This window comes from Chrysoperla carnea, chromosome X (assembly GCF_905475395.1).
Source record: "Chrysoperla carnea chromosome X, inChrCarn1.1, whole genome shotgun sequence".
NCBI classification, from domain to species: domain Eukaryota; kingdom Metazoa; phylum Arthropoda; class Insecta; order Neuroptera; family Chrysopidae; genus Chrysoperla; species Chrysoperla carnea.
In genome coordinates this window covers 21516772-21530974 of record NC_058342.1, presented here as the reverse complement: position 1 = coordinate 21530974, position 14203 = coordinate 21516772, and the positions used below count along the sequence as shown (strand labels likewise).

The 14203-nt window shown below is 30.5% G+C and overlaps 1 protein-coding gene across 1 annotated transcript; it reads right to left on the bottom strand.

The window, feature by feature from the left end:
- Positions 1 to 7021, bottom strand: LOC123302215 (zinc finger protein 367-like). Its single transcript, XM_044885057.1, has 5 exons — positions 6656 to 7021; positions 2535 to 2800; positions 1123 to 1356; positions 628 to 951; positions 1 to 159 (listed from the first exon to the last, which is right to left on the bottom strand). Exons 1-5 carry the CDS (start codon positions 6981 to 6983, stop codon positions 4 to 6), a joined length of 1308 nt encoding a protein of 435 aa, XP_044740992.1. The 5' UTR covers positions 6984 to 7021; the 3' UTR covers positions 1 to 3.
- Between the last annotated feature and the right edge of the window lie 7182 nt (positions 7022 to 14203).

Below are 14203 nucleotides of genomic sequence, written 5' to 3'. Positions count from 1 at the left end.
TAACTAAAGTTGAATAAATTCCGATTTGATGTTTGTTGTTGCTTGCTGTTGAGTCTCGGCTGATGTTCGCACAGTTGCCAATTCCATAAGGGCCATTGCTCCCATCCATTTATTTTCATCCGTTAATGGAAGCATTGGTGGCTTCGATGATGTAAGGTTCTGTAACAGAGTATTGAAACAACTGAATTTCAGTGCTTGTATTATATAAATTAGAGAAGTCCACATTTATGGCGGCCTTTCGGCCTCTATTCGTACTAGTTTTGAAAAGTACCCCGCAATATTAAGTAGGAAAATGGCTTTCTGTGAAAATTCTTCTAACATACCCTAAAATGTTCTTTGGATCATTCTAATCAAAAGGTCTCACGGCCTCAATACACTCAGACAAACATTTTTTTTACCGATTTTCCATAAAATTCGGAGTCAATTCCTGGGTCAAATGTCTTATGCCCTCGGTTTTTTTGTACGTCGCCAACGACATCTATTAATTCATAATTTTAACATAATTGAATCTTAGTTGTCACTTAAAAAAACAGTTTAATACATTCGTTTTCACTACTATTTCAAGATGGCGGATACACTTGACGAAATTTTAAAGTACAGGATATTAAAATTTAAAAAAATAAATACCTGTGCTTCAGAAAGGCAAGGGGGCCAAGGGCGATCACCAGCGCAGACGAGAACAGTAGGACGTTGTTGATTTTTGTTATTTGAAGTTTGTACTTGATTATCACTACAGCTCCCAATTTCGTCAGTACTCCAATTTATTGGTTGTGCTAAACTCTCTGTATTTTTTTCATTATCCACACGTAAAGATGCATCTTGGAACGCTTCACGTAACCATCGTTTCTTTGGTTGTTCGGTCATAATACGTCGAGGCGTTGTTATCACGTCATTGTAACAAGATAGTGAATTCGATTCATCATCTAAGCCGTCAATTCGTTTTACTGGAGTCTATAAATAAATTTTGTGATTATTATTATCGAACATCATTGGTATATACAACTAGATATAATTAAATGTACAAAAAAAAAATTATCAAAGGACCACGCACGATAAAAATTCACTAAAAAAATTAGCCAATTTTTTTGGGTTCCTTTGTTTCCAGTAGTATGCATCACTTACTTTGAAAATGTTTTCTTTTCCATTCGCTGCAAACGATTCAGATGATGAATTTGGCGTATTTTCAATCTGTTGATTAATATTGTGTTTACTTGTAATTTCACCTAATGGAGGTCGTCTATTTTCTGCGTCCTGTTTGGGTGACTTATATTTTACTCGTTTCTTAATAACTTGGTACGGACGAGCAGAGGGAGATCTATCTTTTTCACGATGATATTTTTCTAGCCATTGCATTACCTTATAAAATAAATGAATATAAATTTCATAAAATACTTTGTATACACAGTTTTGTATGAAAGTGCAAGATTCATTCAATTAAAGTAAATATCTTCAGATATAGAGCGAAGATTTTGGGTTCTTTGATTCATGATTCAATCTCATTCTCATAAGAATGATACTAGCTCGACCCGTGAGTAATTCCGCAGTACAGTATATAGAAAAATAGTATATAAGTGATAAATTTCAACATTATTTTACTTTCTCTTTGTTTATAGGCAACTTTATTACAGATATAAAATAAATATACATATAAATAAAATAACAAAATAGTTTCTTTAAAAGAATATTTTTTCAAATTATTTAACAGTTTAATCGAAAGCCATTTGTCATTTACCATATAAGGATCGTGCGGGATAAATAATTAACTTTTATATATAAAAATTACGTGTCACATTGTTTGTCCGCGATGGACTTCTAAACTACTGAACCGATTTTAAATTTTATTTGCACATCGTGTGCAATTTTATCCAACTTGAAAGATCACAATTATCTGTTAGCTCCAAACGATTCTAACAGATGGCGATATCTGTTGATTAGATTAAGTAAGTATTCAATAGATGGCGCTATGTTAAAAATACAAACGTTTCATATGAGCTACAATTTAATAGCATAACCACCAAATCTTGCTGAGGCTAAGGTATAACCTAAATTTATTTTTTAATAAACGAATTACAGTCCAAAAAATAAAATTGTCCTTAATTTTTCAATTTTTGGTGTTAGCATACCCGGCCACGTGTTACTTAGACTGAAGTATAAATTAAATTAATATTATAGTGAAGATAATACAGTGAAACGTACAACTGTACGGAAATTTTGATCAATCGTGTTCAAAGTTCTTCCCTTTCAAATCTCAATCCAGTGGATTCTTATACCAGCTTTAACGTTTCTGTCTTCGATCGTAAATAATAATATCACTGTATTTAGGGGTAACGGTAGTAGAAAATCAGCCATGGAGGTCGACATTTTTTTTTTTACAAATGGCAGTTGTGTAAAAATAGCATGGTGGTCTTCATGACTGATGTTCTCCTTCTGTTCCCCTTCAATAGTTTACTGCAATGTAATATAACAAGAAGCATACCCACAGCAACGCGTGGCTGGTCTGCTAGTTGAATGATAAAAACTTTTGTAATACATACCTCGTGGGAATGTGATCTAGAAGCTGCAGGTGATAGTGCTGTAAGGTACATTAGCACGGTGGGATCATTATCAGGACATCGTAATAATGCTTGTTGTGGATGTTCCGCGCAATGACGATTTGCATGTGTAAATCTAGCACCACAGCCTTGTGCAGGACACATAAATGGTTTTTCACCTGTATGCAATCGTTGATGTGTCCTTAGTTGTCCACTTTGAGTAAATGCACGTAAACATCCTGGATAATCACATGCGTACGGTCGTTCTCCTATAAAGAAAAAACAAAATATTTTTTGAAAATCTCTTCTTTTTACCCGACTACGTAACGCAAAGGAGTGATAATGTGTTTATCAGTCTATGTATGTGTGTTCCTATGTGGCACACTCATCAGCCGATTTTAATAATTCTAACGTCAATCGATTTGTCTTAACCTTGCGAATGTTACTGAAGATATGGCAGTAATGAAAACTTAATATGGGGCCATATTGTGAAAAGAATGTACGTGTGTTCCTATGTGGCACAATAGAAACACTGAATGTAAGAGTGATTGTTTGAAACATATTATCAATGAACATAAATGAAAAAATATTTTTATTAACTCCCGAATTGAAAAGAAAGGGTTTTATCAAAGTTTTACCACTACGTGTGTGTGCTTATCTGTGGCGTCGATCGCCTAAACGGATGAACCGATTTTGATTTTTTTGGTTTTGTTTACAAGAAAATTTAATGGAGAGTGTTCTTAGCTATGATTCAAGTGCAAATTTAAGGTTCCGTTCACCACCGTATTCAGCGCATGTATAAACTACGTTGATTATCCATTTTTATTAATTCAATAAAAATTCTTAGGTTTCAAAGGTTTAAAATTTCAAAAGGTTTGTTAAAAATAGTTATGACATGTATATATATCACATGTATATCACCAAATGTATTTTTCAGAAAAAAGTTTGGCACCTTTTTTACAATTGCTCTGTGCAGATTTTGTGACGCAAAATATTTATATGAAATATATCAAGGTATACTAAGTTTAGTTAGCCCCAAGTTTGTAACGCTTAAGTTCGTAATTGAGCAACATAGGTCAATTGGGTTTTGGGTCCGTAGGACCCATCATATAGACCGTTGAAAACGAACAATTGGCTGAGTTTATTGTTGAAATACCATGTATAGAAAGTGTTTATGTTGCTCATTTACGAATTCGACCTCACTTTTTACGTCCTGAGCACGCTATAAAAATTTCAGCTCGATATCTTCTTCGTTTTATGAGTTAATATCGTGTTGTCCAGACAGACGGGCGGACGGACGGACAGGCAACTCAAAATGGACTAATTAGATGATTTTATAAATATCTATACCAAAATTATGTTCGTAGCATCAATATTTTAAGGTGTTATAAATTTGGGACTAAAGTTAGTATACCTTGATACATTTCATATATACATGGTATAAAAAAAAACAACTATTGTTTCAAACATTTTTTCGTAAACATCACTGTTTACCCGTGAGAGCGCAAATTATATAATATATCATATATGAGAATATCAGTAATGTGTGTGTGACATGTATGTATGCCTGGCTATCTAAGAGTGGTTATCTTTCTTTACTTACATGACGTGAAAAACAAACAATTACATAATCAACACTATCTAAACTTGATATTTCAACAATTAACTCAGTCAATTCTTTGTTTGTTTTATATAAAAATAGTTAGTAAAATTGCCTCTTCAATTTTGACTTTAATACGATTCGCCTATTGAGCTGGGCTGTGTGAATCCGCTATGATGTACCTTTCAATGTTTGTATATGTCAAATTCTAGTTTTCAAGAATTGATGTTTCTAGATATTTTTATGCCCAAGAACGGAATCGTCGGAATTGAACCGCCTTTTTCGAATTCTGTTGTGAAATGCCTGATTGAAGGGTACATGCTGTTTAATTTATTAAGATCAAGTGAAAAAAATAACAATTGACTGAGTTAATTATTGAAATTACATGTATTGACAGTGTTGATGACGGAATCGTTTGTTTTTTGACGACACGTAAGTAAAGAAAGAAACTTTTTGATTTAGTCACACAGTCATAACTGATATTCCCATATAATACATACTATGTATAAAATTTGCATCTAATTTCCGCCCTCGTGGGTAAACAGTGATGTTTACGCAAAAATGTTTCAAACAAAAGTTGTCTATTTTTTTAAGGAACATTTTTTACATTTAAACTTTTGTTCTATCTCTAACGATTTACAAAATGGGTCCTACGGACCCAAGATCTAATTGACTTATATTGCTCATTTATGAACTCGAACTCACTTTTTACGCCCTGGGCACGCTGTAAGTTATCGCAATGACAGACGGACAGGCGATAGACAGACAGACAGACAACAGGAAATGGGCTAATTAGGTGATTTTATGAACACCTATACCAAAATTTTTTTCGTGGCATCAATATTTTTAAGCGTTACAAACTTGGGACTAAATTTAGTATACCTTGGTATATTTCATACACATGGTATAAAAACTTGTAGATTTAGCGCAATCTTTTTTAACTTATCGTAAAAAATAGCATTTAACGAAAATTTACAGAATTACGTCAACTAATTTTGATAACCTTTTTATGAACTACAAAATAGGTTCATGAACTTTCGGTTAAAGGTATTCCTTTTTTCCGTTATAATAAAGTGGAATGAGCCGACTTGAGTTATCGAAGAATAAATTACGACATTCAATGAACTATATCCCGGAAACTATTATTTTTACAGAATCGAAAAATAAATCGAATTTCTGTTATTTTATAAGCCTTATAATGAAATCATACTTTTTCGGTTGAATGTACGGTTTTTGAGTTATCCGCAAAAAACTGTTAGAATTTAGAGTTTCAAACATAACAGCCTACAAAATAACATGAAAAAAGGACTTGTCGTAAAAAGTAGCATATCTCAGCTAATTTTGATGCTACATAGTCGAATAAAAAACCAAAATGTGTAGGATTACGCCAGCTACAACTTTTATATGCAACTTTTTCTTAATTAAAATACACTTTTTGTTTCTATGCGGAAAACCGATTTTTATCATTATTTTCATTTTCCTAATTTACAGGGTCATTGATATTGTTGTAATAAATTTTAACAAATACATAAAATCCAATTAGAAAGTTCAATAAAGGACCCTGCAAAATTAGATAGGAAAATGGCATTCTGTGAAACTTTTTCTAAGCCACTCTAAAATGTTCTTTGGATCATTCTGATCAAAAGCTTTCACAGCCATAAAAATTTATAGCAATTTTCTTATGACTAGAAAAATGGCTTTCTGTGAAACTTTTTCAAACCATCCCCAAAATGTTCTTTAGAATGTTTTGATCAAAAACTCTCATGGCTACAAAACTTTTTAACGGGTAGTTTTCGAGCTATGGGCTATATAACTATAATGCTTGTGTAGCTTTGATCGCCCGTAGCCGTGGGAACTTTTGATCAGAACGACCCGAAGAAAAAAGAAAAAGTTTCACAGAAAGCCGTTTTTCTAGTCATATACTAAAACTATAATATATTCGTAGCTTTAGATCGATCGTAGCCCAGAATAATCTAATAAAGAACATTTTAGGGTGGATTAGAAAAATTTTCACAGAAAGCTATTTGCGGGATCCTTTTCAAGCTCAAAATTTCTATTGCTTAGATACAAATCTTCAATCGTAATTTACTCAATTTCTATGAAAATTTTTACATTCTTCAAATTGATTTTCTATAATTTTTTACGAACGTATCTTGTATGAAAGATAGATACTTTGTATTTTTATGAAACGTCGAACACTCTGAATGTAGGGATGGCAACATTTTAAATTATTTTATCTACAAGAAACGTTACATGCTAGCATGGATTTCAGTTTGTTCTTAATTTTAAGAGGAAAAAACTTAAATGACTGTTAAAATCCAAATAAGTCAAAATGTCGATTTTGTATGTTTTGAAAATACTTAACGTTTTTCAATAAAAAACAATTTATTAACGTTTAAGAAAAGTAAAGTTTCGATTGGATATTTAAAAATAAAAACAAAACAACAACAATAAATTTTGAATCGATATGTAAAGAGAATGGAAAAGTTTTTGTAACAAAGAGATAATTAAATATAAATATAACCTGTATGTGTTCTAAGATGAGCTTGTAACGACTTTTCTCTTGGAAACACTCTTTTACAAAAATCACATTTAATAGCACTGGGTGATGTTGATCCAACGATCATTAAGTTCGTTAAAGCTTCAGCCCTAGGTCTTCCACGGCGATTTTCACTTGTTGATCGCGCGGTAAACTCTGGACTACTACATGTACTTGCAGGACTTGGAGATTTGTCATCCCAATTCCAACTACTTATTAAATTATCACTACGAACATGATTTTCTTGTATGAAATTATCTCGTTTACCATTTTCAATACTATCATTACATTTATTTAAAGGGCTTAAAGCCATTTGGAATTATTTTACATTGCACTAATTTTAATGTAAGCAAAAACAAAACTCCAATGGCATTTTTTACATCAACACATGGTGCCAACTTAATATAAAAATATTTATATTATGTATTTAAATGTCGCACGTTTATCAGTTATTCCAGTTTTTTCAATTTTTCTCGAATATATTTTTATTAAAATTTGTATGATCTAAATTGTATGTTGTAATATTATAAACATAACTACTTTTGGTACATTTAAATTAACTTCTTCGAATAATACGTTATAATCGACTCTTTGGAAGAGAGTCCATTGCCCTTTAAATATTTTATGTACAAATTGTACATAAAAAAATGACCACTATTATAGCAGTACAGTCACTAAAATTACAATAATTTTCAAAATTAGTTTTTTTTAATTACAAGTATTTTCTATGTGTGTTGCGTCTACATCAGCACTGCTCAAAGAGAGGTATGGCCGCACGGCTCTTCCATTTTAGATTTCAAAGAGCAATATATTGCTCAAAAACGAAAAAAGATCGCAAGCTGAAATTTTTATAGCGGGACCCATCTTGTAAACCGTTAGAGATATAATAAAAGTTTAAGTGTAAAAAATGATCCTTATAAAAAAATTTACAATTTTTGTTCGAAAAATTTATTCGTAAACATCACTATTCCAACAATTAACTCAGTCAATTGTTTGTTTTCACTTGTCATTTTATAAACACCTCATCTATACCAAATTTTTTTTCTGCCATAAACATCTCTAAACGTTTAAAACTTTGTAGTAAAATTAAAATATTTCTGATATATTACATACATACATTCAGGTCATGGTAAATAGAGTGTTTGTAGGTCATTTATACGGACCACTCTGTTTATAAATCTTAAAAAATTGTACCTAAAGTTTTTTAAAAATCTTACGTCACATGTGTGTATGCACTGTATAGGTATAGGTAATATCATGCATGTATAAGTTACATTACGTACAGTCAAAATTGATTATAACGATATCGCTTAGAATGACGAATTGGCAAGGTCCAATATGTGAATATACCGTCTACCTCTACACCAACATTGGATAAAAGTATAAAACGGCAGAGCGGTATTATCCAATAGCAGCAGTAACGACCAACATTTACTATTTTGAACTTAGACCAAAAGGTCTAACTGTTGTAAATGACAATTGTTCTTTTTTTTTTTTTTGTTAAGAACAACTTTACAGTATTCGTCGAGTTCGTAAATGATCAACATTGGTCAATTGAGTCTTCGGTCCGTAGGACCCATCTTGTAAACCGTTAGAGATAAAACAAAAGTTTAAATGTAAAAAATTTTACTTATTCCTTATTTGTTTGTTTTTCGTCCTCTGATGGTGAAAATTATTAATTCGAAAAAACTATATATCCATATTGATTTTACGCTCTCAAACTTTGAGCGAGTGTGTTTTTTCCCTAAAATGCATATTTTTGAATAAATTCTAAAAAACTGCGGAAATACGCGGAAATTTTAGTTTTAATATTGATTTTTCCGAAAATGCGACAGATTGGGAATAATCAAAATATACAGATCGGTAGGAAATTTTATGTTTAACAATTTTTATCAGAAGTAATTTTTCCCTAAAATGCATTTTTTTTAAAAACCACCAAAAACATGAAAAATTGTACATTGATGTAAATTTTTCAGTAAAGGATGAAAGATAAGTAAAAGTTTATCCCTATATATTATAAATGTGAAAGTAAGGATGTTTGTTTGTTTGTTACGCTTTCACCCTAAAACTAGCGAATGGCGAATGGTTTTTAATGAAACTGTACAGCAATATAGCCCATACTTCAGAATAACACATGAGTTATAATTTATGAAGATATATTTAAAAAAAATCTGACATGTACCAAATATTTACCAAATTTACAAAAATCATTTTGAACCATTAATTACAGATTTCTGTAAAAATTTAAAATAGTAAATGTCAAACCATTCTTTTCCAACTTTTCTGATATACTCAATGAATTATGAGTATTTTACATTTAACAAAATTGAAAACTGTGTCCATCAAGAGAGGTGAAAGGTATAAAGCGGTATTTTTTACGTTTAAGCCCAGTGAAACGGGCATATATCAAGCTAGTATATACTAATTGTGCGTAAACTTGATGTCCGAATAACTTATTCAAGAAGTAAAAAGCTAAAATTGGCAAAGATGTCATTGCTGCCTTCAAAACTTCATTTTTTAATTTGATGGGAGTAATCGTTAGAACCGGTTTTGACTATATTTATATTATTTTGTATACAAACATACCATAGGTACAAATCTATGATATTTATTTCAAAACACTTAACAACATACTAAATCATATTACTTAGAAATTTATCTGGATCGAAAACATTAGTTTTACCTATAATTCAAAAAAGTTTCAAGAATTTTCAACACAATTTATTTTATGTGCTATTTTCCATATTCTTTTTATAAAAGTTTTGTTTTTTTCATGATAAAAAAAAATTTAGTGCAAAATCTGCATTGTAGCCTCCAAACATGTATTCCGGGTATAGTAAAACTAGAGAACAAACAATTGACTGAGTTAATTATTGAAATACCTTGTACAGACTGTGCTGATTACTCATAATCACATTACACATATACCTATACATGTCACGCATACATAACTGATAATTGGGGCGGAGGCCCAAATATAAAGAGCTACGTAGCAGCAACTTTTGTTTGCAAAGGTAGTTTGCAATCAGTCGGTTACCGTCATTATTTGCATCAATTTCATTTTTATACCATGCATATATGAAATATACATAGTATATTAAGTTTCGTCCCAAGTTTGTAACGCTTAAAAATATTGATGCTACGAAAAAAATTTTGATACAGGTGTTCATAGAATCACCTAATTAATCCATTTCCGGTTGTCCGTCCGTCTGTGGACACGATAACTCAAAAACAAAAAAAGATATCGAGCTGAAATTTTTACAGCGTACTCAGGACGTAAAAAGTGAGGTCAAGTTCGTAAATGAGCATCATAGGTCAATTGGGTCTTGGGTCGGAGCTGAAATTTTTACAGCGTACTCAGGACGTAAAAAGTGAGGTCAAGTTCGTAAATGAGCATCATGGGTCAATTGGGTCTTGGGTCCGTAGGACCCATCTTGTAAACCGTTAGAGATAGAACAAAAGTTTAAATGTAAAAAATGTTCCTTATAAAAAATAAAAAAAACTTTTGTTTGAAATATTTTTTTGTAAGCATCACTGTTTACCCACGAGGGCGTTAATTAGGTGCAAATTTTATAGTATGTATTAATATAGGGATATCAGTTGTGTGTGTGTCTATTTAAAAGTGAATGTCTTTTGTTATTTACGTGACGTCAAAAAAACAAACGATTGCGCATCACCACTGTCTATACATGGTATTGCAACAATTAACTCAGTCAATTGTTTGTTTTCACTTGTTATTGTCAAATTGTAAACAAAAGTTGTGGCCATGCGGGAAGGCAAAATTTAACCAGTTTTCCAATATCTATACAAGTGTGTTTAAATCAAAATCAATTTTATTTAACAAACATACAAAAAAGATTAAATTTTCATGAAAAATCATATTGAACATTTAATCATTTCCATAAAATGAATTAACAAAGCTTTTTTTTATTAATTGTTTATGCAAAATATGTAACATTCATATAATAACATTTTACTTTTACTTTTAATAATAATTAACACTTATTTTTAATAATAATAATAATAATAATAATAATATACACAATCAAAGTATTAAAAAAACAAAATTTTACCTAAATTTCAAACAGCTATATCTCTGCGAAAAATCATTGAAAACTTGTATTTATAGAAAATATTGTTCATAAAGTTTATCATCCCTTGCCGCTTTGCACGGATAGTTGAAAGGGTGAGATATGTTCAAAAAAATTTTAAGGTGATAGTAAACCTAAAGTATTGTAAACAAGTTTTGGTTTATTGCACGGTACATACATATAAACCAAATACATGCTTTGTAGTCAAATAATGTATTAGTTTTAGCTTTACAATACCACGCAACTACAAAAATATGTAATATATTGTGTGCAAGTGCTCCTTATAAATTTTATAATATAGATATCGCTCTTCAATCATCAATACTCTAGCTAGAGTCGTCTCTGTTCATTAAATGGTGGATCTTCGATGAACTCATAATTAAATAAAAATTTTGTTTTTATATCATCGGCAACCTTATATTTTTTTGATGTTATTATAAACTACAAGATTGTTTAAATATTTTACATAGTTTTTTATCACACTCTCTAGATTTTTTGATATAGAAATATCCAATTGAAAAGGGTAACCTATATGATTTTTTCATAAAAAATGTATTTATAAAGTTTTATTGAAATCCCTAGTATTATTCGATCCTTGCATATCTCCTTAAAATATTAAACAAAAAATTTTTTAAGAACAATCGAAAGTTTGCTTATTTTCCTTGAAAATGAGCTCTAAAATCTTCTCGTACAAGCTTTTTGTACCAAGATATTCGCTTTCCAAGCAAAATTAACACTTCTGGATTTAAAATCCTGTATCTTTTGAAATAATCATCACACTGAAGTATTTTTGATTTCATTTGAAAACTTAAACTGCCTTCTTTTAAACCATGAGATTGTTTTTTTTAATTGTACCATTCCCCTACTTTTCAAATCAAATTTTTCCATATTTTAAGCGTTTTTTCACCTGGCCGTTATTTTTTAAAAAAAGGCGTTATCAAAAATCTAGTTTTGGAATATATTGCTTAAAAAATTGTGCCACTTTGATTGGTCACAATCGATTTAAAAACTGGAATGTAAAAGTTTTCAAACGAGCTATTGCGGTTCCAAATTCGAAGATTTTTCGCAGAGGTATAGATGTTTAAAATGTAGATAAAATTTTGTTCCCTTAATTTTTTGGTTGTGTATAATCATAATAATAATCATATCTAATAAAAGGTATTATAAAATTAACAGTCATATGACAATAAAAAAAGAACTTAACGCTTTAGGGTTTTTAGGGAAAACAACACATTGTCTCGCAATTTTCATTCAAATTATGAAAAGAATAGTGATTTAACTTCATTAAATTCAAAGAAGTTAAACCATAATTATGTCCAAATCATGTGTCGTAATAGTCGTCTGTTTTTAATTGTTATTATCGTCACAGTCAATTTCTACACTTTCTAATTCACTTAAATTCGCGTTCATTAATATATTAGTTACCATATATGTACCCAGTATTTCGTCCTCGACTAACGATGTTTCTGTAGTAATTTTTTTTTCATTTTCCAATTGTTGAAATTTTTTTACAGTCATATAAATTTTATTTGTATTTTTTGTTTCTTGTTCCACCATTTCCCACGCCCATAAGGTAAAGGGATTCGTATCGTATGCCGTAATATCATCGTCATCTGTTTCATTTTCATCAACTAAATCAGTTATTATATTGTTATTGATATTAGCGACATTATCATATTCAATTTCTTCAGGGAAATAAACTGGTGATATGTTACCAAGCTCACTAAAACTTTTTTCTGGTGTTTGTTCCACCATTTCAGTCGTCCATGGGGTAAAGGCATCCATATCGTATGCTGTAATATCATCGTCATCTGTTTCATTTTCATCAACTAAATCAGTTATTATATTATTATTGATATCAACGACATTATCATATTTAAATTCTTCAGGGAAATAATCTGGTGATATGCTACCAAGCTCATTAAAAATTATTTCTGATGTTTGACTGATTGAATCTTCGTCGTCGTCTATAACGATTTCTAAATGTTCTTGATTGGCAAATGAGTTTTCTTGATTATAGAATGATGTTGAAAATTCCGATTCAGACATCTTTGATTTTCTGCCTGGCGTTGAATATTCTCTAAAATGATGACGATGTGATGATTCATTCCTCCGACTTTCTCCTGAAAATATCAAAAACAAATGAAAACAAACAATTGACTGAGTTAATTATTGAAATATCATGTATAGACAATGTTGATTATACTGTCACATTACACATACATACATGTCACATACATAACTGATATTCCCATATAATACAAACTATACAATTTTTTTTTTACGAAAAAATGTTTCAAACAAAAGTTTTTTATTTTTTTATAAGGTATACGTTTTATACCTAAACGTTTGTTCTATTTCTAACGGTTTACAAGATGGGTTCTACCTTCTACGGATCCAAGATCCAATTAACCTATGATGCTCATTTACGAACTCGACTTCACTTTTTAAGTCCTGAGCACGAGATAAAAATTTCAACTAAATATCTCTTTTCGTTTTTGAGTTATCGTGATGACAGACGGACAATCGAAAATGGACTAATAAGGTGATTTTATGAATACCTATGCCAAAATTTTGATCGTAGCATCAATATTTTCAAGCGTTACAAACTTGGGACTAAATTTAGCATACCTTGATATATATTACATATATACATGGTACAAAAATAGTTACTTTCGAAAAAACGTGACATTTTCTTTGTTTTCCATGGTCATTTTGGGTTTTACTTGGATTCAATATAAACGTCAAGAAGTCGACTTGAATGGAAAAAATGGTCTTGAATTTTTAATTGTCTTGACGACAATTTTGATTTAATAATATATGAATTAATATTTTGAACAGGGATATCTTCAAGTTTATATATTTGACCTTAAGTCGAGTCCTAGAAGATTCAAAAAGGACTAAGGTTAATGCCAAGTCCCGATATAGCTATTTAGCCACTCTGGACAAAAATATTTGCCGCCCTCTATACTCATACCATATACAGGATGTCTTTTTAAGATGACATATGCTTGAAACTCGATAAATAAATTTCATCGAGGAAAATGCCTCAAACGAAAAATATTAGTTTTCAAGGGACACATCTGATACTGGCATCGAATTTAATCTTAGTTTCTAGGTTCAATTAAAACCTCACTCTGATTCATAACTGACAAACATTAGATGAACACTTTAAATTAGAAAGTTGTTCTTTATAAATACGCAAACATATTTTTGTAAATCGAATAGTTTAGACAATAATTGATAGCAAAAAAAGATAGCTTTTTGTGCGTTTGTTCATTCAATTTGATCTAAAATGGTCTTTATAGAAAAACGAACCACTTTTATTGAATTAACAAGAATTCGCAGAAACAATTATAAGAAATGCCAATTCTGATATGAACAAACAATTTTGGGTAAAACTTTTTAGTCCGTTTGTGTCTAAACTGTACGGTTTGCGAAA

Excerpts from the sequence above, each read along its gene's own strand:
- LOC123302215 (XM_044885057.1), bottom strand. The coding sequence starts at position 6,983 with ATGGCTTTAAGCCCTTTAAATAAATGTAATGATAGTATTGAAAATGGT. Across the intron at positions 1,357-2,534 it reads CTAGATCACATTCCCACGAG|GTAATGCAATGGCTAGAAAA; the intron begins GTATGTATTACA and ends TTATTTTATAAG. Across the intron at positions 160-627 it reads CTTGCCTTTCTGAAGCACAG|AACCTTACATCATCGAAGCC; the intron begins GTATTTATTTTT and ends ACTCTGTTACAG.